The sequence below is a fragment of the Oncorhynchus mykiss genome, chromosome 4, assembly GCF_057628025.1.
Source record: "Oncorhynchus mykiss isolate SJ-2025 chromosome 4, ASM5762802v1, whole genome shotgun sequence".
NCBI classification, from domain to species: domain Eukaryota; kingdom Metazoa; phylum Chordata; class Actinopteri; order Salmoniformes; family Salmonidae; genus Oncorhynchus; species Oncorhynchus mykiss.
The window spans coordinates 89,962,493-89,983,630 of record NC_143025.1 but is presented as its reverse complement, the minus strand read 5'-3'; the positions used below and the strand labels follow the sequence as shown (position 1 = coordinate 89,983,630).

Below are 21,138 nucleotides of genomic sequence, written 5' to 3'. Positions count from 1 at the left end.
ACTCGAACATCTCAGGGTATCTGGGGTTGCTGCTTCCATCAAAACTAGCACTCGAACATCTCAGGGTACCTGGGGTTGCTGCTTCCATCAAAACTAGCACTCAAACATCTCAGGGTATCTGGGGTTGCTGCTTCCATCAAAACTAGCACTCGAACATCTCAGGGTATCTGGGGTTGCTGCTTCCATCAAAACTAGCACTCGAACATCTCAGGGTACCTGGGGTTGCTGCTTCCATCAAAACTAGCACTCAAACATCTCAGGGTATCTGGGGTTGCTGCTTCCATCAAAACTAGCACTCGAACATCTCAGGGTATCTGGGGTTGCTGCTTCCATCAAAACTAGCACTCGAACATCTCAGGGTACCTGGGGTGCTGCTTCCATCAAAACTAGCACTCGAACATCTCAGGGTACCTGGGGTGCTGCTTCCATCAAAACTAGCACTCGAACATCTCAGGGTACCTGGGGTGCTGCTTCCATCAAAACTAGCACTCGAACATCTCAGGGTACCTGGGGTTGCTGCTTTCATCAAAACTAGCACTCAAACATCTCAGGGTACCTGGGGTTGCTGCTTTCATCAAAACTAGCACTCGAACATCTCAGGGTACCTGGGGTTGCTGCTTCCATCAAAACTAGCACTCAAACATCTCAGGGTACCATAAAGCAGTATCCCACGGACCGGGCCCGGTCCAGGAATCTGAGGTTGAGTAACACTGTTTTAGAATAGTTTTTTTATAATAGAATATGAACAGAACATGAGGATCATATAAACTCACTTATATGTTAATTAAATAATTTATTTTTTTACTATATTTGCACTACAATTGCACTTATTTAAATTCCCAGTCACTGTCTGTACTACAAGGGGTTGGCGTTGGAAAGGAATGCTATTCAATACAGAGACATGTTCTACCCTAGACCAGTGGTTCCAGTCAAAATCAAATCAAATGTATTTATATAGCCCTTCGTACATCAGCTGATATCTCAAAGTGCTGTACAGAAACCCAGCCTAAAACCCCAAACAGCAAGCAATGCAGGTGTAGAAGCACGGTGGCTAGGAAAAACTCCCTAGAAAGGCCAGAACCTAGGAAGAAACCTAGAGAGGAACCAGGCTACGTGGGGTGGCCAGTCCTCTTCTCCTCAGTCCAGCTTGTCAGGACCCTACCATATTAACCCTGACTCCCCACCATCAGTGGGGCTGGAAGACAACGGAAGCATCCGGTTTACGGAAGCATCCGGTTTACGGAAGCATCCGGTTTACGGAAGAGGCGGAGGGGGGAAAAGCCTGAATATTTTCGTTTTCTGCCAGCTTCGCTCAGGCGTTTTCTTTTACACCTGCTACGTTAGGTTACTAACCTCACTAACCCTGTCTGGACGCACCTTCAACAACATGGCCGAGGCCATCAGGTACTAACGCAAATCAAATTTCAAATCAAATGTATTTATATAGCCCTTCGTACATCAGCTGATATCTCAAAGTGCTGTACAGAAACCCAGCCTAAAACCCCAAACAGCAAGCAATGCAGGTGTAGAAGCACGGTGGCTAGGAAAAACTCCCTAGAAAGGCCAGAACCTAGGAAGAAACCTAGAGAGGAACCAGGCTACGTGGGGTGGCCAGTCCTCTTCTCCTCAGTCCAGCTTGTCAGGACCCTACCATATTAACCCTGACTCCCCACCCTCAGTGGGGCTGGAAGACAACGGAAGCATCCGGTTTACGGAAGCATCCGGTTTACGGAAGCATCCGGTTTACGGAAGAGGCGGAGGGGGGAAAAGCCTGAATATTTTCGTTTTCTGCCAGCTTCGCTCAGGCGTTTTCTTTTACACCTGCTACGTTAGGTTACTAACCTCACTAACCCTGTCTGGACGCACCTTCAACAACATGGCCGAGGCCATCAGGTACTAACGCAAATCAAATTTCAAATCAAATGTATTTATATAGCCCTTCGTACATCAGCTGATATCTCAAAGTGCTGTACAGAAACCCAGCCTAAAACCCCAAACAGCAAGCAATGCAGGTGTAGAAGCACGGTGGCTAGGAAAAACTCCCTAGAAGACCAAAACCTAGGAAGAAACCTAGAGAGGAACCAGGCTATGTGGGGTGGCCAGTCCTCTTCTAGCTGTGCCGGGTGGAGATTATAACAGAACATGGCCAAGATGTTCAAATGTTCATAAATGACCAGCATGGTCCAATAATAATAAGGCAGAACAGTTGAAACTGGAGCAGCAGCACGGCCAGGTGGACTGGGGACAGCAAGGAGTCATCATGTCAGGTAGTCCTGGGGCATGGTCCTAGGGCTCAGGTCCTCCGAGAGAGAGAGAGAGAAAGAAAGAGAGAATTAGAGAGAGCACACTTAAATTCACACAGGACACCGACTAGGACAGGAGAAGTACTCCAGATATAACAAACTGACCCTAGCCCCCCGACACATAAACTACTGCAGCATAAATACTGGAGGCTGAGACAGGAGGGGGCAGGAGACACTGTGGCCCCATCTGAGGACACCCCCGGACAGGGCCAAACAGGAAGGATATAACCCCACCCACTTTGCCAAAGCACAGCCCCCACACCACTAAACCGTCCTGTAGGTTTTAATTCCAACCCTGTTCCTGGACAGCTACCCTCCTGTAGGTTTTACCTATCTCTCCAGGAACAGGGTTGGAGTTAAAACCTACAGGAGGGTATCTCTCCAGGAACAGGGTTGGAGTTAAAACCTACAGGAGGGTATCTCTCCAGGAACAGGGTTGGAGTTAAAACCTACAGGACGATAGCTCTCCAGGAACAGGGTTGGAATTAAAACCTACAGGACGATAGCTCTCCAGGAACAGGGTTGGAGTTAAAACCTACAGGAGGGTAGCTCTCCAGGAACAGGGTTGGAATTAAAACCTACAGGACGATAGCTCTCCAGGAACAGGGTTGGAGAGCCCTGAACTAGACCCGACCCAATATATCTCATTATTATTATGGTGGTATCTTTGCTCCCTCTGGTTGTGAAATGTGTAACTCTGTGTTGTCTGTTCACACTGCTATGCCTTATCTTGGCCAGGTCGCAGTTGCAAATGAGAACTTGTTCTCAACTAGCCTACCTGGTTAAATAAAGGTGAAATAAAAAAATTAAAAAAATTAAAAATGGTTCCTGTCTGAAGGAGTGTGATGGTTAGTTTGTTCCACGAGATGGCAATGTTCTCTGTGTCTTGAGATCTAGCAAACGCTGTTGACCAGGGGACTTTAATTGGGGTAGGGGCCATCAAAAAAATCTGAACTCCTCATGATGGACCGCAGCTGCTCGCAATTCTACACATTTTGACATGAGGTGTAGAGAAGATTTAGCAATTCTATAACTAATTTCATGCAAATCTACTAATTTTGCCATGGAGAGGAAAATGAGCTGTTTTTAATATATCGAAGTGAGACTGTCTAACAAAATCAATGGAGGCCACCCGGCCGGTAAATCAACCATGATAACAAGTTTAGTTTGGACACACCTATTTGGTAAAAGACCAAGTCCATATTATGGCTCTCATGAGGACCGCGACAGGAATGGAAGACCCAGTTTACCCCTCTGCTGCAGAGGATAAATTAATTTGAGTTCAAAGCACTTCAGAAATTTGCCGCCCCAAAAAAATGCTTCACAGAGTTCAAGTAACAAACGCATCTCAACATCAACTGTTCAGAGGAAACTGCGCGAATCAGTCCTTCATGGTAGAATTGCTTAAAATTAAAATAAAAACACTACTAAAGGACATCATAAGAAGAAGAAACTTGGTTGGGCCAAGAAACACGAGCAATGGACATTAGACCGGTGGAAATCTGTCCTTTTGGTTTGATGAGTCCAAATTTGAGATTTTCTTTTTAGTTCCAACCGCCGTGTCTTTGTGAGACGCAGAGTGGATGAACAGATGATTCTGTTTTCTTTGGTTACTACATGATTCCATATGTGTTATTTCTTCATAGTTTTGATGTCTTCACTATTATTCTACCATGTTTTTTTATTTTATTTTTTATTTCCACCTTTATTTAACCAGGTAGGCTAGTTGAGAACACCTTTATTTAACCAGGTAGACTAGTTGAGAACACCTTTATTTAACCAGGTAGGCTAGTTGAGAACACCTTTATTTAACCAGGTAGGCTAGTTGAGAACACCTTTATTTAACCAGGTAGACTAGTTGAGAACACCTTTATTTAACCAGGTAGGCTAGTTGAGAACACCTTTATTTAACCAGGTAGACTAGTTGAGAACACCTTTATTTAACCAGGTAGGCTAGTTGAGAACACCTTTATTTAACCAGGTAGGCTAGTTGAGAACACCTTTATTTAACCAGGTAGGCTAGTTGAGAACACGTTCTCATTTACAACTGCGACCTGGCCAAGATAAAGCATAGCAGACAACAACACAGAGTTACACATGGAGTAAACAATTAACAAGTCAATAACACAGTAGAAAAAAAAAGAGAGTCTATATACATTGTGTGCAAAAGGCATGAGGAGGTAGGCCGAATAATTACAATTTAGCAGATTAACACTGGAGTGATAAATTATCAGATGGTCATGTGTAAAAAATATAAAGAAGAAAACCTGGAAGGAGTAGGTGTTCTACAACGTTTGACTGTAGCTGGCCGCTAAACTATCTTGTCAGTCTAAACATTGTTAGCTGACATCGGCTGACTGACTATCAGTGGCTGACATGACAAGGAGGATAACTGCCGATGCACAACCAAATGTTGAAAATTCCTTATTAACCCAGATGACAACTCAAGACTTGAAAGAAGGGAACATTTGACCTGATATTTGTTTAGTTGTTATGAACAGAGGATTGGAAAAGTGTCCCATCTTTGGGAGTTACAACATAACTCTCGTGCTTTGACCCTTCATTCGAGTAGGAGGGAGAACGCTTGTGACTTTTGGGAGATTAATATAAAACAGAGGGATGTGATAAAGGAGTGAGGGAACGGAGGGCTTGTTAGTCAGGGTATTTACTCCCTACTGGCTGATGAGACGTGTGTGTGTGTGTGTGTGTGTGTGTGTGTGTGTGTGTGTGTGTGTGTGTGTGTGTGTGTGTGTGTGTTCTCCTGTATTGCTCATCCAGTGGCGTTATCAGCATGTTCGTTAAGACACGATGACAGGAATTGTTATGGCAGCTAATCAGGCTGAGACGTGGGAGGCCCTTATCTCTGCCGTGTGTGTGCGTAAGCTTGTCTGCCTGTGGCGATCACGCTTCTCCGAGTCCCACTACGCCTCCGTTCGTTTGATGAGAAAAGCCTCTGCATGTGACCTGCAGATAACCATCCAGATAATAGCATTTTTATTGACTAATTTCAGCCAATCTGATGTGTTCTCTGGGGCAATAACTCCTTGTGATTTGTCTTAAATCAGTCGTCAGACTGTTAGAATGGACATTATGTTCCCAGTAATAGTTTGTCGGAATATGAGCTGAGATGACTGGTCTAGATGATGATGATCAAACCTGTCCAAGTGGAGAGAATGACAACCAGACTGATGATGTCTAATCTCAGCTCAATTCAACCTGAATCGGCTCTCCTCGTTCCTGCAGTTTTTAATACAACCACAATCGGCTGTCCTCGTTCCTGCAGTTCTTAATACAACCACAATCAGCTCTCCTCGTTCCTACAGTTTTTAATACAACCACAATCGGCTGTCCTCGTTCCTGCAGTTCTTAATACAACCACAATCAGCTCTCCTCGTTCCTACAGTTTCAACGGGGAAGAAGTTATTAATAGAAAATGTCACTTTTTGTTGTGCCATTTTATAAAGTGATTTATTATGGTATCACATTTTCCTGCCAATCACTTGGAGTGGGGTGGTGTGTCCGGGTGGTGTGTCCGGGTGGTTTGTCCGGGTGGGTGTCCGGGGAGTTGTGCTCTCCTTGCCCCTAATCACAGATCATGTTAAGAGATTAACATTTCTTTACTGTCCAATTTGTACACACGGTCAAACAGAAATTCGGGTTCCGTTTTATTCTAACCCTCTCCGAAAGATGCATACGTGTTGGAGCAGGGGGAGGCTGGGTATATTACCCAAACCCTCGATCTGACCCTATCAGACATAGAAATCTCCCTTCTAGTTCTTTGGAATCAGCAGCCTGTTGCCGACAGCTAACTTCTCCATCTCCTTTTCTGTTTGCAGGTACTCGGAACGCAGTAACACCAAGTGTGTTGGCATCACCATCGAGACGCGTCCTGACTACTGTCTGAAGAGACACCTCAGTGACATGCTGGGGTACGGCTGTACCCGGCTGGAGATAGGGGTTCAGAGCGTCTACGAGGACGTAGCGCGGGACACCAACAGGTCAGAGGTCATTAGTGTGTGAGAGAGGGGTTCAGTGTGTATATGAGGACATAGCGCGGGACACCGACAGGTGGGTGTGTCAGAGGTCATTAGTATGTGAGATAAGGGGTTCATAGAGTCTACGAGGACTTTAGTTTGAGACACAAACAGGTCAGAGAGCAGAGGTTAAGGGTCAGGAGTGATTTTGAACGGAGCCGTCATAGCGAATGCTAGTGATATGTCACTTATCTTAGTCATATGTCATGACTGGACCCAACCCACTGTTTAATGTGCGAATGCTAGTGATATGTCACTTATCTTAGTCATATGTCATGACTGGACCCAACCCACTGTTTAATGTGTGGTAGCTAGGTTACGTTGCGTCATGACTGGACCCAACCCACTGTTTAATGTGTGGTTGCTAGGTGATATGTCACTTATCTTAGTCATATGTCATGACTGGACCCAACCCACTGTTTAATGTGTGGTAGCTAGGTTACGTTGCGTCATGACTGGACCCAACCCACTGTTTAATGTGCGGTTGCTAGGTGATATGTCACTTATCTTAGTCATATGTCATGACTGGCCCAACCCACTGTTTAATGTGCGGTTGCTAGGTGATATGTCACTTATCTTAGTCATATGTCATGACTGGACCCAACCCACTGTTTAATGTGCGGTTGCTAGGTGATATGTCACTTATCTTAGTCATATGTCATGACTGGACCCAACCCACTGTTTAATGTGTGGTAGCTAGGTTACGTTGCGTCATGACTGGACCCAACCCACTGTTTAATGTGCGGTTGCTAGGTGATATGTCACTTATCTTAGTTATATGTCATGACTGGACCCAACCCACTGTTTAATGTGTGGTAGCTAGGTTACGTTGCGTCATGACTGGACCCAACCCACTGTTTAATGTGCGGTTGCTAGGTGATATGTCACTTATCTTAGTCATATGTCATGACTGGACCCAACCCACTGTTTAATGGGCGGTTGCTAGGTGATATGTCACTTATCTTAGTCATATGTCAGTATTCTTATTCATGGCCGCTAGTCATATGTCACTAATCTAAGGGGTAGAGACCCAAGGGTCATAGATACTAATCATATGTCCCCGGTGTTGGGCATGACTCGCATGTCCCCGGTGTTGGGCATGACTCGCATGTCCCCGGTGTTGGGCATGACTCGCATGTTCCCGGTGTTGGGCATGACTCGCATGTTCCCGGTGTTGGGCATGACTCGTATGTCCCTGGTGTTGGGCATGTCCCTGGTGTTGGGCATGTCCCTGGTGTTGGGCATGTCCCTGGTGTTGGGCATGACTCGCATGTCCCCGGTGTTGGGCATGTCCCCGGTGTTGGGCATGACTCGCATGTCCCCAGTGTTGGGTATAGCCACTGATCATATGTCAGTAGTGTTAGACAGTACAATGTTGTGTGTCATGTGCAGGTTACATGATCACCATGTAATCTATTGTGTGTTTGTGATTTGTGATCATCCTAGTGAACGTGACTGTGTGTTTTACACGCTCACTGTTTAATAATAATGCTGTGTGTGTCCAGAGGTCACACGGTGAGGGCGGTGTGTGAGTCCTTCCACTTCTCCAAAGACGCAGGTTTCAAGGTGGTGTCTCACATGATGCCTGATCTCCCTAACGTTGGTATGGAGAGAGACGTCGAGCAGTTCATCGTGAGTAACACACACACACACACACACACACACACACAGCGGGATGCGGAGCAGTATACTGTAAATAGTACTAGGTGTTTTTACAACAGAGGATGAATTCTAAGAAATGTGTTTGTAGTTTGTCAGGATTTGTAAAGATTATCTGAACCTATTTGTACCGATTTATACATTGATTTCAGCAATATGTGAATTGAGAGACAAAGCTGTAGTTTATTACACCGATATGAAAATAGCAAGTGAATACAAACTACCCCTCCTACAGTGGTCTGTCCCTGATTTGAAAGATCTCCGTCATTTTAATGTGTGGTTGCTAGGTTGCACCGCGTCATGACTGGACCCAACCCACTGTTTAATGTGTGGTTGCTAGGTTACGTTGCATCATGACTGGACCCAACCCACTGTTTAATGTGCGGTTGCTAGGTTACACCGCGTCATGACTGGACCCAACCCACTGTTTAATGTGCGGTTGCTAGGTTACGCTGCGTCATGACTGGACACAACCCACTGTATAATGTGTGGTTGCTAGGTTGCACCGCGTCCTGACTGGAAACAACCCACTGTTTAATGTGTGGTTGCTAGGTTATATCGCGTCCTGACTGGACCCAGCCCACTGTTTAATGTGTGGTTGCTAGGTTAAGCTGCGTCATGACTGGACCCAACCCACTGTTTAATGTGTGGTTGCTAGGTTGCACCGCGTCATGACTGGACCCAACCCACTGTTTAATGTGTGGTTGCTAGGTTAAGCTGCGTCATGACTGGACCCAACCCACTGTTTAATGTGTGGTTGCTAGGTTGCACCGCGTCATGACTGGACACAACCCACTGCCGTGGTTCTCCATCTCTCGCTCTCTCTCTCCTCTCTCCTCTCTTCTCTCTCTCTCTCTCTCTGTGAGTGCATCCCAAATGGGCCCCTATTCCCTATTTAGTGCACTACTTTAACTAGACCCCTATGAGCCCTACATAGGATTAGGGTGCCATTGGGGATGCACAAAATGTCTGGGTTATTTTATGACCCGGGTAGTCATCCTGCCAGCCAGTCAGCGTGTGGTGACTCATCGCTTCACATTACAGAGAAGAAGTGGTGAAGGGAGTAGAGGGGATTATGGGTAGTTCATTACTGCCTGGTGTGAAACTTTAACAGGCCCGACAATGTGCTCTGGCTTCACTACTACCTGTGTGTGTGTGTGTGTGTGTGCGCTGCAGTAACTAGAGGGAAGGTGCATGCCTACTTCCCACCTGCTTTGCAACCCTCTCCCTTACAACTCTCGTAATAAACTGGGAAGCAGCTCTGTGTAAGCCTTACCTTGACCATAAACAGCCTCTCCTTCATCAACACTCTTGCCGGGCCTCCTCGTTGCAACACACGTTAACTGGGTGGCCCCATGCTAACTCGGCCAGTACCAGCTGTGGGGAGGTACTGGTCATCTTTGATATTTTCTTCTCCTTTCCTCGCCACCGGAGTAGCCCATTTCCCAACAGCGTGTCACTCACTAAATCGGTTCGTCACGCGGGTATCCACTACTGCTCTGTAGCGACTTCCACCTAGAATTCCTGAAACCATTCAAGTCTACAGGCAATGGGAGTGCTTGGTAACGGGCAGGACGGAATGATCTGGAATCTCCTAGCCGGGCCCCTGCACGGTAGCGGCACGGGGCTTTTGGTTGTCGTCAGCAGCTGGGATTTGAGTGGCAGCTACACCTGGCAGAGTAGTCCTGTTTTAGGAACCACAGTGCTCACCCCAGCAGGGGAAAAGGTATCTGAAACATTGCCCACTCTAACTCTCTTATTTAGATAGGTGCAGTAGCCTATCAGGACATTCCGCTTCAGCGGTCGCTAACTAGATACAAATAAATGTGTCCTTACGACTTATACCATGGAACGTCTCTTGGACGCGAGCCACGGCGCCGACAGGCCCGAAGGAAGGACGAGGCTCATCTCAGCAGAGCTGAAGCGATTTATAACAATGACATCGCTGCAAATAGTGTGCGACCAGACTCCTTGGTGAAGGGTCGCTCAGCCATCCTTAACCAAGCTAGAGAATGATGGTTCACCCAGCCATCCTTAACCAAGCTAGAGAATGAAGGTTCACCCAGCCATCCAACTCAAGAAGTCCACTTAAAAAGACTCAGCCACTCTAGTCATAGACTGTTCTCACTGCTACCTCACGGCAAGTGGAACCGGAGCACCAAGTCTATGTCCAATAGGCTTCTAAACAGCTTCTACCCCCCCAAGCCATGAGACTCCTGAACATCTAGTCAAATGGCTTCCCAGACTATTCACATTTTCCCCCCCTCCCCTCTCAACACCACTGCCACTCTCTGTTGTCATCTATGCATAGTCATTTTAATGAACTACTACCTGAACTAATTGGTGCCCCCGCACATTGACTCTGTACTGGTACCCCCTGTATATAGCCTGCACATTGACTCTGTACTGGTACCCCCTGTATATAGCCTCCACATTGACTCTGTACCGGTACCCCTGTATATAGCCTCCACATTGACTCTGTACCGGTACCCCCTGTATATAGCCTCCACATTGACTCTGTACCGGTACCCCCTGTATATAGCCTCCATATTGACTCTGTACCGTAATTCCCATGTATATAGCCTCCACATTGACTCTGTACTGGTACCCCCTGTATATAGCCTCCACATTGACTATGTACTGGTACCCCCTGTATATAGCCTCCACATTGACTCTGTACTGGTACCCCCTGTATATAGCCTCCACATTGACTATGTACCGGTACCCCCTGTATATAGCCTCCACATTGACTATGTACTGGTACCCCCTGTATATAGCCTGCACATTGACTCTGTACTGGTACCCCCTGTATATAGCCTCCACATTGACTCTGTACCGGTACCCCTGTATATAGCCTCCACATTGACTCTGTACCGGTACCCCCTGTATATAGCCTCCACATTGACTCTGTACCGGTACCCCCTGTATATAGCCTCCATATTGACTCTGTACCGTAATTCCCATGTATATAGCCTCCACATTGACTCTGTACTGGTACCCCCTGTATATAGCCTCCACATTGACTATGTACTGGTACCCCCTGTATATAGCCTCCACATTGACTCTGTACTGGTACCCCCTGTATATAGCCTCCACATTGACTATGTACCGGTACCCCCTGTATATAGCCTCCACATTGACTATGTACTGGTACCCCCTGTATATAGCCTCCACATTGACTCTGTACCGGTACCCCCCTGTATATAGCCTCCACATTGACTCTGTACCGGTACCCCCTGTATATAGCCTCCACATTGACTCTGTACTGTAACACCCTGTATATAGCCTCCATATTGACTCTGTACCGGTAACCCCTGTATATAGTCTCCATATTGACTCAGTACCGGTACCCGGTATATACTACCTTAAGCGCGTGTGTGGCCAGCCAGCCACATATGTTGCTGAACTAGCCTGGTTACTCTTCTATTATACTATATTATAATAGAATGTGTATTCAGGGTTAGGGTTCCGTGTGGAGCCAGGGTTCCGTGTGGAGCCAGGGTTCCGTGTGGAGCCAGGGTTCCGTGTGGAGCCAGGGTTCCGTGTGGAGCCAGGGTTCCGTGTGGAGCCAGGGTTCCGTGTGGAGCCAGGGTTCCGTGTGGAGCCAGGGTTCTGTGTGGAGCCAGGGTTCCGTGTGGAGCCAGGGTTCCGTGTGGAGCCAGGGTTCCGTGTGGAGCCAGGGTTCCGTGTGGAGCCAGGGTTCCGTGTGGAGCCAGGGTTCCGTGTGGAGCCAGGGTTCCGTGTGGAGCCAGGGTTCCGTGTGGAGCCAGGGTTCCGTGTGTCTCTACATCCAGTATAAAGGAAGTTAGAGGTAGTTTAGCGAGCCAATGCTAACTAGCGTTAAAATGGTATCCACGGGTTCATCTGACTCTCATCCCGAAGTATCCCTTTGAGAATAGCTTTCATACCCTGTGTGTGTAATCCTAGTGATAGTAATCGGAGCGTGTCGGTGTGTGAGAGCAGGAGATAAATGGTGTATTTGGCCAATGGTCACAGTCCTGCTCTCCTGTCATACTGATACATACACCTGCATCACTGGGACCTCTTGTTCTTTAATAGCACTCTCTGTCCTCCTCTTCCCCCTCCATCCTCCTCTCTGTCCTCCTCTTTGTCTTCCTCTTCCACCTCCATCCTCATCCTCCTCTCTGTCCTCCTCTTTGTCTTCCTCTTCCACCTCCATCCTCATCCTCCTCTCTGTCCTCCTCTTCCCCCTCCATCCTCCTCTCTGTCCTCCTCTTTGTCTTCCTCTTCCACCTCCATCCTCATCCTCCTCTCTGTCCTCCTCTTTGTCTTCCTCTTCCACCTCCATCCTCATCCTCCTCTCTGTCCTCCTCTTCCCCCTCCATCCTCCTCTCTCATCCTCCTCCTCCTCTGTCCTCTTCCCCCTCCATCCTCCTCTCTTCCCCCTCCATCCTCCTCCTCTCTCTTCCCCTCCATCCTCCTCCTCTCCGTCTTCCTCTTCCCCCTCCGTCCTCCTCCTTCCACCAACTACTCCCTCCTCTTCATCCTCCTCTATCTCCCACCTCCTCTTCCCTCCACTTCCTCCTCTTTCTCTGCCCTCCCAGGAGTTCTTTGAGAACCCAGCGTTCAGGCCAGATGGGTTGAAGCTGTACCCCACTCTGGTGATCAGGGGTACAGGTCTGTATGAGCTGTGGAAGACCGGTCGCTATAAGAGCTACTCCCCCTCTGCCCTGGTAGATCTGGTGGCACGCATCCTGGCACTGGTGCCACCCTGGACTAGAGTCTACCGCGTCCAGAGGTATGTGTGTGTGTGTGTGTGTGTGTGTGTGTGTGTTAGACAGAGCTAGTGTTTACTTGCTTTGACAATGTAAACACATTTCCAATAAAGCCCCTTTTGAATTGAATTGGGATGTAAAAACAGAAAAGCCCTTTTCTGAGTCCAAATGCAAACTGAGATATACCGCTCATATACTTTTTATTTTTTACTGAATTTAATAAACATAAGCCTATGCAACAGTAATGAATTAAAAATAGTTCTGTAGCTGCATATTGGATATGCTTGAATTGCCCTGCCAATGTTCTTCTTCTCAGACCAAGTTTTTAAAATTATATTTTACTTGATGGCGTCTGAGCGGAGGGAGGAAGCAGTGGTGAGGCTGCCTCTCACCTGACTCTCCCTCCCCTCCCCTCCCCTCCCTCCGCTGAGAACAGGGGGGACAGTCATCTAGCTGCCGCCTGCACCAATTCCTGTTTATCTTATGACCAGAGACAGTGAAATACACTACCTGACCAAAAGTATGTGGACACCTGCTTGTGGAACATCTCATTACAAAATCACGGGCATTAATATGGAGTTGGTCCCCCTCCCCCCCCTTTGCTGCTGTAACAGCCTCCGCTCTCCAGGGAAGGCTTTCCACTTTCCATTGCTGCGGCGACTTGCTTCCATTCAGCCACGAGAGTTAGTGAGGTGGGCCCTGATGTTGGGCGATTAGGCCTGGCTCGCAGTCGGTGTTCCAATTCATCCCAAAGGTGTTCGAAGGGGTTGAGGCTCTGTGCAGGCCAGTCAAATTCTTCCACACCGATTTACGACAAACCATTTCTGTATGGACCTTGATTTGTACAAGGGGGTATTGTCATGCTGAAACAAGAAAGGGCCTTCCCCAAACTGTTGCCACAAAGTTGGAATCGTCTAGAATGTCACTGAATGCTGTAGCATTAAGATTTCCCTTCACTGGAACTAAGGGGATAAGACCATCCTAAAGCCCTTTATGTACAGTTCACTGATGTATCGGTCTCTGCGTCTCTGTCTCAGGGACATCCCCATGCCTCTGGTGAGCTCTGGGGTGGAGCATGGTAACCTCCGAGAGCTGGCTCTGGCCAGGATGAAAGACATGGGGACGGAGGTGAGGAAATGCACTGCAAATAACATTTATAAAATAAGGCCAGAGGGGGGTGTGGTGTTCACTCTCAAATAGAACACAATTAGTTTTATTTGCACACGACTGGAATGATGTTTTAGCCAATCAGCATCCAGGAACCAGACTACCAAGTACATCATGAAGCAATAGGACCCCAGGGGATGTAGTATATTGAAGCAGTAGGGCCCCAGGGGGTGTAGTATATTGAAGCAGTAGGGCCCCAGGGGGTGTAGTGTATTGAAGCAGTAGGGCCCCAGGGGGTGTAGTATATTGAAGCAGTAGGGCCCCAGGGGGTGTAGTATATTGAAGCAGTAGGGCCCCAGGAGATGTAGTATATTGAAGCAGTAGGGCCCCAGGGGGTGTAGTGTATTGAAGCAGTAGGGCCCCAGGGGGTGTAGTATATTGAAGCAGTAGGGCCCCAGGGGGTGTAGTATATCATGAAGCAGTAGGGCCCCAGGGGGTGTAGTATATTGAAGCAGTAGGGCCCCAGGGGGTGTAGTATATTGAAGCAGTAGGGCCCCAGGGGGTGTAGTATATTGAAGCAGTAGGGCTCCAGGGGGTGTAGTATATCATGAAGCAGTAGGGCCCCAGGGGGTGTAGTATATTGAAGCAGTAGGGCCCCAGGAGATGTAGTATATTGAAGCAGTAGGGCCCCAGGGGGTGTAGTGTATTGAAGCAGTAGGGCCCCAGGGGGTGTAGTATATTGAAGCAGTAGGGCCCCAGGGGGTGTAGTATATCATGAAGCAGTAGGGCCCCAGGGGGTGTAGTATATTGAAGCAGTAGGGCCCCAGGGGGTGTAGTATATTGAAGCAGTAGGGCCCCAGGGGGTGTAGTATATTGAAGCAGTAGGGCCCCAGGGGGTGTAGTATATTGAAGCAGTAGGGCCCCAGGGGGTGTAGTATATTGAAGCAGTAGGGCCCCAGGAGATGTAGTATATTGAAGCAGTAGGGCCCCAGGGGGTGTAGTATATTGAAGCAGTAGGGCCCCAGGGGGTGTAGTATATTGAAGCAGTAGGGCCCCAGGAGATGTAGTATATTGAAGCAGTAGGGCCCCAGGGGGTGTAGTATATTGAAGCAGTAGGGCCCCAGGGGGTGTAGTATATTGAAGCAGTAGGCCCCAGGGGGTGTAGTATATTGAAGCAGTAGGGCCCCAGGGGGTGTAGTATATTGAAGCAGTAGGGCCCCAGGGGGTGTAGTATATTGAAGCAGTAGGGCCCCAGGGGGTGTAGTATATTGAAGCAGTAGGGCCCCAGGGGGTGTAGTATATTGAAGCAGTAGGGCCCCAGGGGGTGTAGTATATTGAAGCAGTAGGGCCCCAGGGGGTGTAGTATATTGAAGCAGTAGGGCCCCAGGGGGTGTAGTATATTGAAGCAGTAGGGCCCCAGGGGGTGTAGTATATTGAAGCAGTAGGGCCCCAGGGGGTGTAGTGTATTGAAGCAGTAGGGCCCCAGGGGGTGTAGTATATTGAAGCAGTAGGGCCCCAGGAGATGTATTATATTGAAGCAGTAGGGCCCCAGGAGATGTAGTATATTGAAGCAGTAGGGCCCCAGGAGATGTAGTATATTGAAGCAGTAGGGCCCCAGGGGGTGTAGTATATCATGAAGCAGTAGGGCCCCAGGAGATGTAGTATATTGAAGCAGTAGGGCCCCAGGAGATGTAGTATATCATGAAGCAGTAGGGCCCCAGGGGGTGTAGTGTATCATGAAGCAGTAGGGCCCCAGGGGGTGTAGTATATCATGAAGCAGTAGGGCCCCAGGGGGTGTAGTATATTGAAGCAGTAGGGCCCCAGGAGATGTAGTATATCATGAAGCAGTAGGGCCCCAGGGGGTGTAGTGTATCATGAAGCAGTAGGGCCCCAGGGGGTGTAGTATATCATGAAGCAGTAGGGCCCCAGGGGGTGTAGTATATTGAAGCAGTAGGGCCCCAGGAGATGTAGTATATCATGAAGCAGTAGGGCCCCAGGGGGTGTAGTGTATCATGAAGCAGTAGGGCCCCAGGGGGTGTAGTATATCATGAAGCAGTAGGGCCCCAGGGGGTGTAGTATATCATGAAGCAGTAGGGCCCCAGGGGGTGTAGTATATTGAAGCAGTAGGGCCCCAGGGGGTGTAGTATATTGAAGCAGTAGGGCCCCAGGAGATGTAGTATATCATGAAGCAGTAGGGCCCCAGGGGGTGTAGTATATTGAAGCAGTAGGGCCCCAGGGGGTGTAGTATATTGAAGCAGTAGGGCCCCAGGAGATGTATTATATTGAAGCAGTAGGGCCCCAGGAGATGTAGTATATCATGAAGCAGTAGGGCCCCAGGGGGTGTAGTATATTGAAGCAGTAGGGCCCCAGGGGGTGTAGTATATTGAAGCAGTAGGGCCCCAGGAGATGTATTATATTGAAGCAGTAGGGCCCCAGGAGATGTAGTATATCATGAAGCAGTAGGGCCCCAGGAGATGTAGTATATCATGAAGCAGTAGGGCCCCAGGAGATGTAGTATATTGAAGCAGTAGGGCCCCAGGGGGTGTAGTATATTGAAGCAGTAGGGCCCCAGGGGGTGTAGTATATTGAAGCAGTAGGGCCCCAGGGGGTGTAGTATATTGAAGCAGTAGGGCCCCAGGGGGTGTAGTATATTGAAGCAGTAGGGCCCCAGGGGGTGTAGTATATTGAAGCAGTAGGGCCCCAGGGGGTGTAGTATATCATGAAGCAGTAGGGCCCCAGGAGATGTAGTATATTGAAGCAGTAGGGCCCCAGGAGATGTAGTATATTGAAGCAGTAGGGCCCCAGGGGGTGTAGTATATTGAAGCAGTAGGGCCCCAGGGGGTGTAGTATATCATGAAGCAGTAGGGCCCCAGGGGGTGTAGTATATTGGCCATTATTAACTGGGTGATTTGAGTCCTGAATTATTATCATTGGCTGAAAGCCATGGTATACCATGCGTATGACGAGATTTAGTTGTACAGCTCTAATTACGTTGGTTACCAGTTTATAATATCAATAAGGCTCCTCTGGGTTTGTGATATATGGCCAATATACCACGGCTAAGGGATGTGTCCAGGCACTCCGCGTTGTGACGTGCTTAAGAACAGCCCTTAGCCGTGGTATATTGGCTAAACACCACAAACCCAGAGGTACCTTATTTCTATTATAAACTGGTTACCAACGTAATTAGAGCAGTAAACAAGTAGTTTTGCGTCATACCCATAATATATACAATCTGATATACACACGGCTGGAATGCTGTTTCAGCCAATCAGAATCCAGGATCTAAACTACCTGGTTTACAATAGTGTGTGTGTGTGTGTGTGTGTGTGTGTGTGTGTGTGTGTGTGTGTGTGTGTGTGTGTGTGTGTGTGTGTGTGTGTGTGTAATTTAAAATGTAATTACAGTCCAATGTTAGGTCATAACTAGTTAGCTAGTTAGAATACATGATCATAATGTCTTTCTCTCATCCACTAGTGTCGAGATGTGAGAACAAGAGAAGTGGGAATCCAGGAGATCCATCACAAAGTGCGTCCCTACCAGGTGGAGCTGATTCGTAGAGACTACGTGGCCAACGGTGGCTGGGAGACCTTCCTGTCCTACGAGGACCCAGAACAGGACATTCTGATTGGTCTGCTGCGTCTGCGGCGTTGTTCCGCCCAATCATTTCGCCCTGAGCTCAAAGGGGGCGTGTCTATCGTCCGTGAGCTGCACGTCTACGGCAGCGTGGTTCCTGTCAGTAGCAGAGACCCCAGCAAGTTCCAACACCAGGTACACACACACACACCCTGGTCCTGGACAACTGTAGAACTACAGTGCAAGCTTTTGTTCCTGCTCAGCACTCTTCATATATTACTAGCTACTCAACATCATCATGACCTCAGCACTCTTCATATATTACTAGCTACTCAACATCACCATGACCTCAGCACTATTCATATATTACTAGCTACTCAACATCATCATGACCTCAGCACTCTTCATATATTACTAGCTACTCAACATCATCATGACCTCAGCACTCTTCATATATTACTAGCTACTCAACATCATCATGACCTCAGCACTATTCATATATTACTAGCTACTCAACATCATCATGACCTCAGCACTCTTCATATATTACTAGCTACTCAACATCATCATGACCTCAGCACTCTTCATATATTACTAGCTACTCAACATCATCATGACCTCAGCACTATTCATATATTACTAGCTACTCAACATCACCATGACCTCAGCACTCTTCATATATTACTAGCTACTCAACATCATCATGACCTCAGCACTCTTCATATATTACTAGCTACTCAACATCACCATGACCTCAGCACTCTTCATATATTACTAGCTACTCAACATCATCATGACCTCAGCACTCTTCATATATTACTAGCTACTCAACATCATCATGACCTCAGCACTCTTCATATATTACTAGCTACTCAACATCATCATGACCTCAGCACTCTTCATATATTACTAGCTACTCAACATCATCATGACCTTTTTGTTAAGTTGAATCATGTGTTTTTAAAATGAACTGAATCACTGTCCGTCTCTCTGTTATGTGTCTCTGAGTTTTTGTTAAGCTCTGTGCTTGATGTTGACTTTTCATTTGCTCTTCCCGTTTGCAGGGCTTTGGCATGATGCTGATGGAAGAAGCAGAGAGGATCGCCAGAGAAGAACACGGCTCTGGGAAACTAGCCGTCATCTCAGGTGGGTCTCTTATCGTTCTCTCTCTTTTCCATGCTTAGGAGCAGGAGACGAATGGTCTTATCGCTCCCTCTCTCCTAGGAGCAGTAGACGGATGGTCTTATCTCTCTCCTCCTAGGAGCAGTAGATGGCTGGTCTTATCTCTCTCTCTCTCTCCTCCTAGGAGCAGTAGATGGCTGGTCTTATCTCTCTCTCTCCTCCTAGGAGCAGTAGATGGCTGGTCTTATCTCTCTCTCTCCTCCTAGGAGCAGTAGATGGCTGGTCTTATCTCTCTCTCTCCTCCTAGGAGCAGTAGATGGCTGGTCTTATCTCTCTCTCTCCTCCTAGGAGCAGTAGATGGCTGGTCTTATCTCTCTCTCTGGACTCGAACCCAGAGTGTTTGGTGACACAGCTAGCACTGCGATGCCTTAGACCACTGCGCCACCCGGGAAGCCACAAGTGTTTTTTTTTTATTTACGGATAGCCAGGGGCTATCACTAACACTCAGACGTCATTTACAAAGGAAGCATTTGTGTTTAGCGAATCCCCCAGAGCAGAGGCAGTAGGAATGATAAGGGTGTGAATTGGACCATTTTACTGTCCTGCTAAGCATTCAACATGTAACGAATACTTTTGGATGTCAGGGAAAATGTAAGGAGTAAAAAAGTGTATTTGACTTTCTTTAGGAATGTAGTGGAGTAAAAATAGTCCAAATATAAACAGTAGAGTACAGATACCCAAAAAAACTACTTAAGTAAAAAAAAAGACTTTAAAGTACTACTTAAATACTTGACACCACTGTCAGCATATAGTAGGAGGCTTAGCATTTCATCATATCTTACACCCATATTAAACTGTTTCATTTATTTTGCCAAATCATTAATAAACATAATTTCAGCAAGTGAAGCTCTTTGGGGAGTACTTCTACATCTGCATTGCTTGCTGTTTTGGGGTTTTAGGCTGAGGGTTTCTGTATAAGCACTTTGTGACATCATCTGCTAATGTAGAAAGGGCGTTATAAATGCATTTGATTTCTTCATTGATTTTTACACCCATTGGTGCGGAAAAGCACTCTGTAAGATATTAATTAACACGCACACAGACACAGTTGGTGCTTTTGTCGAGACTGGATTGCGTGATAACATTTCCCGATCAACCCATGTCTTTATCTAACTTCTGTGTTTTCAGGTGTGGGAACTAGGAACTACTACAGGAAGCTGGGTTATGAGCTGGAGGGACCGTATATGGTGAAACACCTGGAGGTGTGTCTGTAGACGGACTTGGGAATGAACGTGTTTTTATTATAATTATTTTACCAAGACACACACCAGACAAAAATATATTTATTTGTTACTAGTACATGATTGTTACTTTGGAGACACTGCATAGTACATGCATGACAATACATGAACCACTCTTGTTTTGGGTATGCTTGTGGTATCAGAGGGTCGGAGTGAATAGGTCAGTTTGGAGGAAGCTGATCCTAGATCTGTGCATAAGAGTCACTTCTACCCAGAGTGGGAACGGCATAAGAGTCACCTTGATGGACCAGTAGTGGTCTGTGAGTCCTCGGCCATTTATTAAGCCGTAGTTCAGGAATACTTTGGAAGAGTCTCGTCCAGCTTCATGAGATAACTAGGAGGCTGTTCAGCGTCATGTTTTTAAGTTCATCATGTTATCAGTGAGTTGAGGAAGACCACCAGTATGAATCGGCGTTCATTAACAGACTTGGCGCTGTATAATTTGTCAGCCGGTGGGGAAAGTCCTCTCTCTGTCTCTGAACAGATGTTTTTATAGGGCAGGAAATGGAAAAATAGTGTTGCATATGTTTATTTTTAAACCCTCTGTTAATCCTATCCCATGTTTTCCTGTTTTGTTTTTATTTACAACAAATGTTACTTTTGTTTTGGTTGTTGGACTTAAGATTTCAGTTAAAATCCCTTTCACTGCTCTGAAAGCTGTTTTGGTTTCATGGAATAAAATATTAAACAGTTATATAATTTCAACTGTTGTCACTTTTTTGCCCTTGGCTTTGTTATTGAATGTGTTTACTCTCGATAAGAGCTTCTGCTAAATACAAAAGACAAATGTACTTGTCTGTCAGAGAATGCCTGTGTTGGTAAGATAAACATGTTTCTAATTATACTGCATGGGTTTCCAGTCAAAAACAGAGTAGAGAAATATAAACTAAAGAATAGAAAATTTTAAACAAAAAACAGCCTTTGTCTCTCTGACTCTGGAAAGCCATTTGAGGTAAAATAGCTGCCTCCATCACCATGGCAGCACTTCCTATGATGACGTGTTCTAGAATCTAGAGTAGCCTATCAGAGGTTGTGTTCCTCAGGAGACCCCAGATGATGAGAACTCTGATGGTTTTTACTGCTTCATTTGACACACGAAGCCAGTCCAATTACATCTCTATCAGTCCTCAGTCAACTGAGCACCGACTGAGTGGCCCACTGACTGCATTCCCAAATGGCATCTTATTCCCTACATAGGGCTCTGGTCAAAAGTAGTGCACTATTGGGAACAGGGTACCACTTGGGATGTAACCGCTCTCCATAAAAGGAGGCCTGTCATTTGAAAAATGGCTAACAAAAA

The 21,138-nt window shown here is 46.9% G+C and overlaps 1 protein-coding gene and 1 long non-coding RNA gene across 2 annotated transcripts in view; one reads left to right on the top strand and one right to left on the bottom strand.

Moving 5' to 3' along the window:
* Nucleotides 1-20,543, top strand: part of elp3 (elongator acetyltransferase complex subunit 3) — a 28,633-nt gene extending 8,090 nt beyond the window's left edge. The window contains exons 8-14 of the mRNA XM_036976325.2: nt 6,140-6,301; nt 7,843-7,969; nt 12,562-12,755; nt 13,770-13,860; nt 17,317-17,610; nt 18,480-18,561; nt 19,726-20,543. Coding sequence (XP_036832220.1) covers nt 6,140-6,301; nt 7,843-7,969; nt 12,562-12,755; nt 13,770-13,860; nt 17,317-17,610; nt 18,480-18,561; nt 19,726-19,811 — 1,036 coding nt within the window. The 3' untranslated portion in view covers nt 19,812-20,543. The remainder of the gene's footprint in view (nt 1-6,139; nt 6,302-7,842; nt 7,970-12,561; nt 12,756-13,769; nt 13,861-17,316; nt 17,611-18,479; nt 18,562-19,725) is intronic.
* LOC149984182 (uncharacterized) lies at nt 1,926-9,577 on the bottom strand. The gene is made up of 2 exons (XR_016495495.1): nt 9,273-9,577; nt 1,926-2,300 (listed from the first exon to the last, which is right to left on the bottom strand). It is a non-coding gene; the product is annotated as an uncharacterized LOC149984182 (long non-coding RNA).
* Nucleotides 20,544-21,138: the final 595 nt, after the last annotated feature.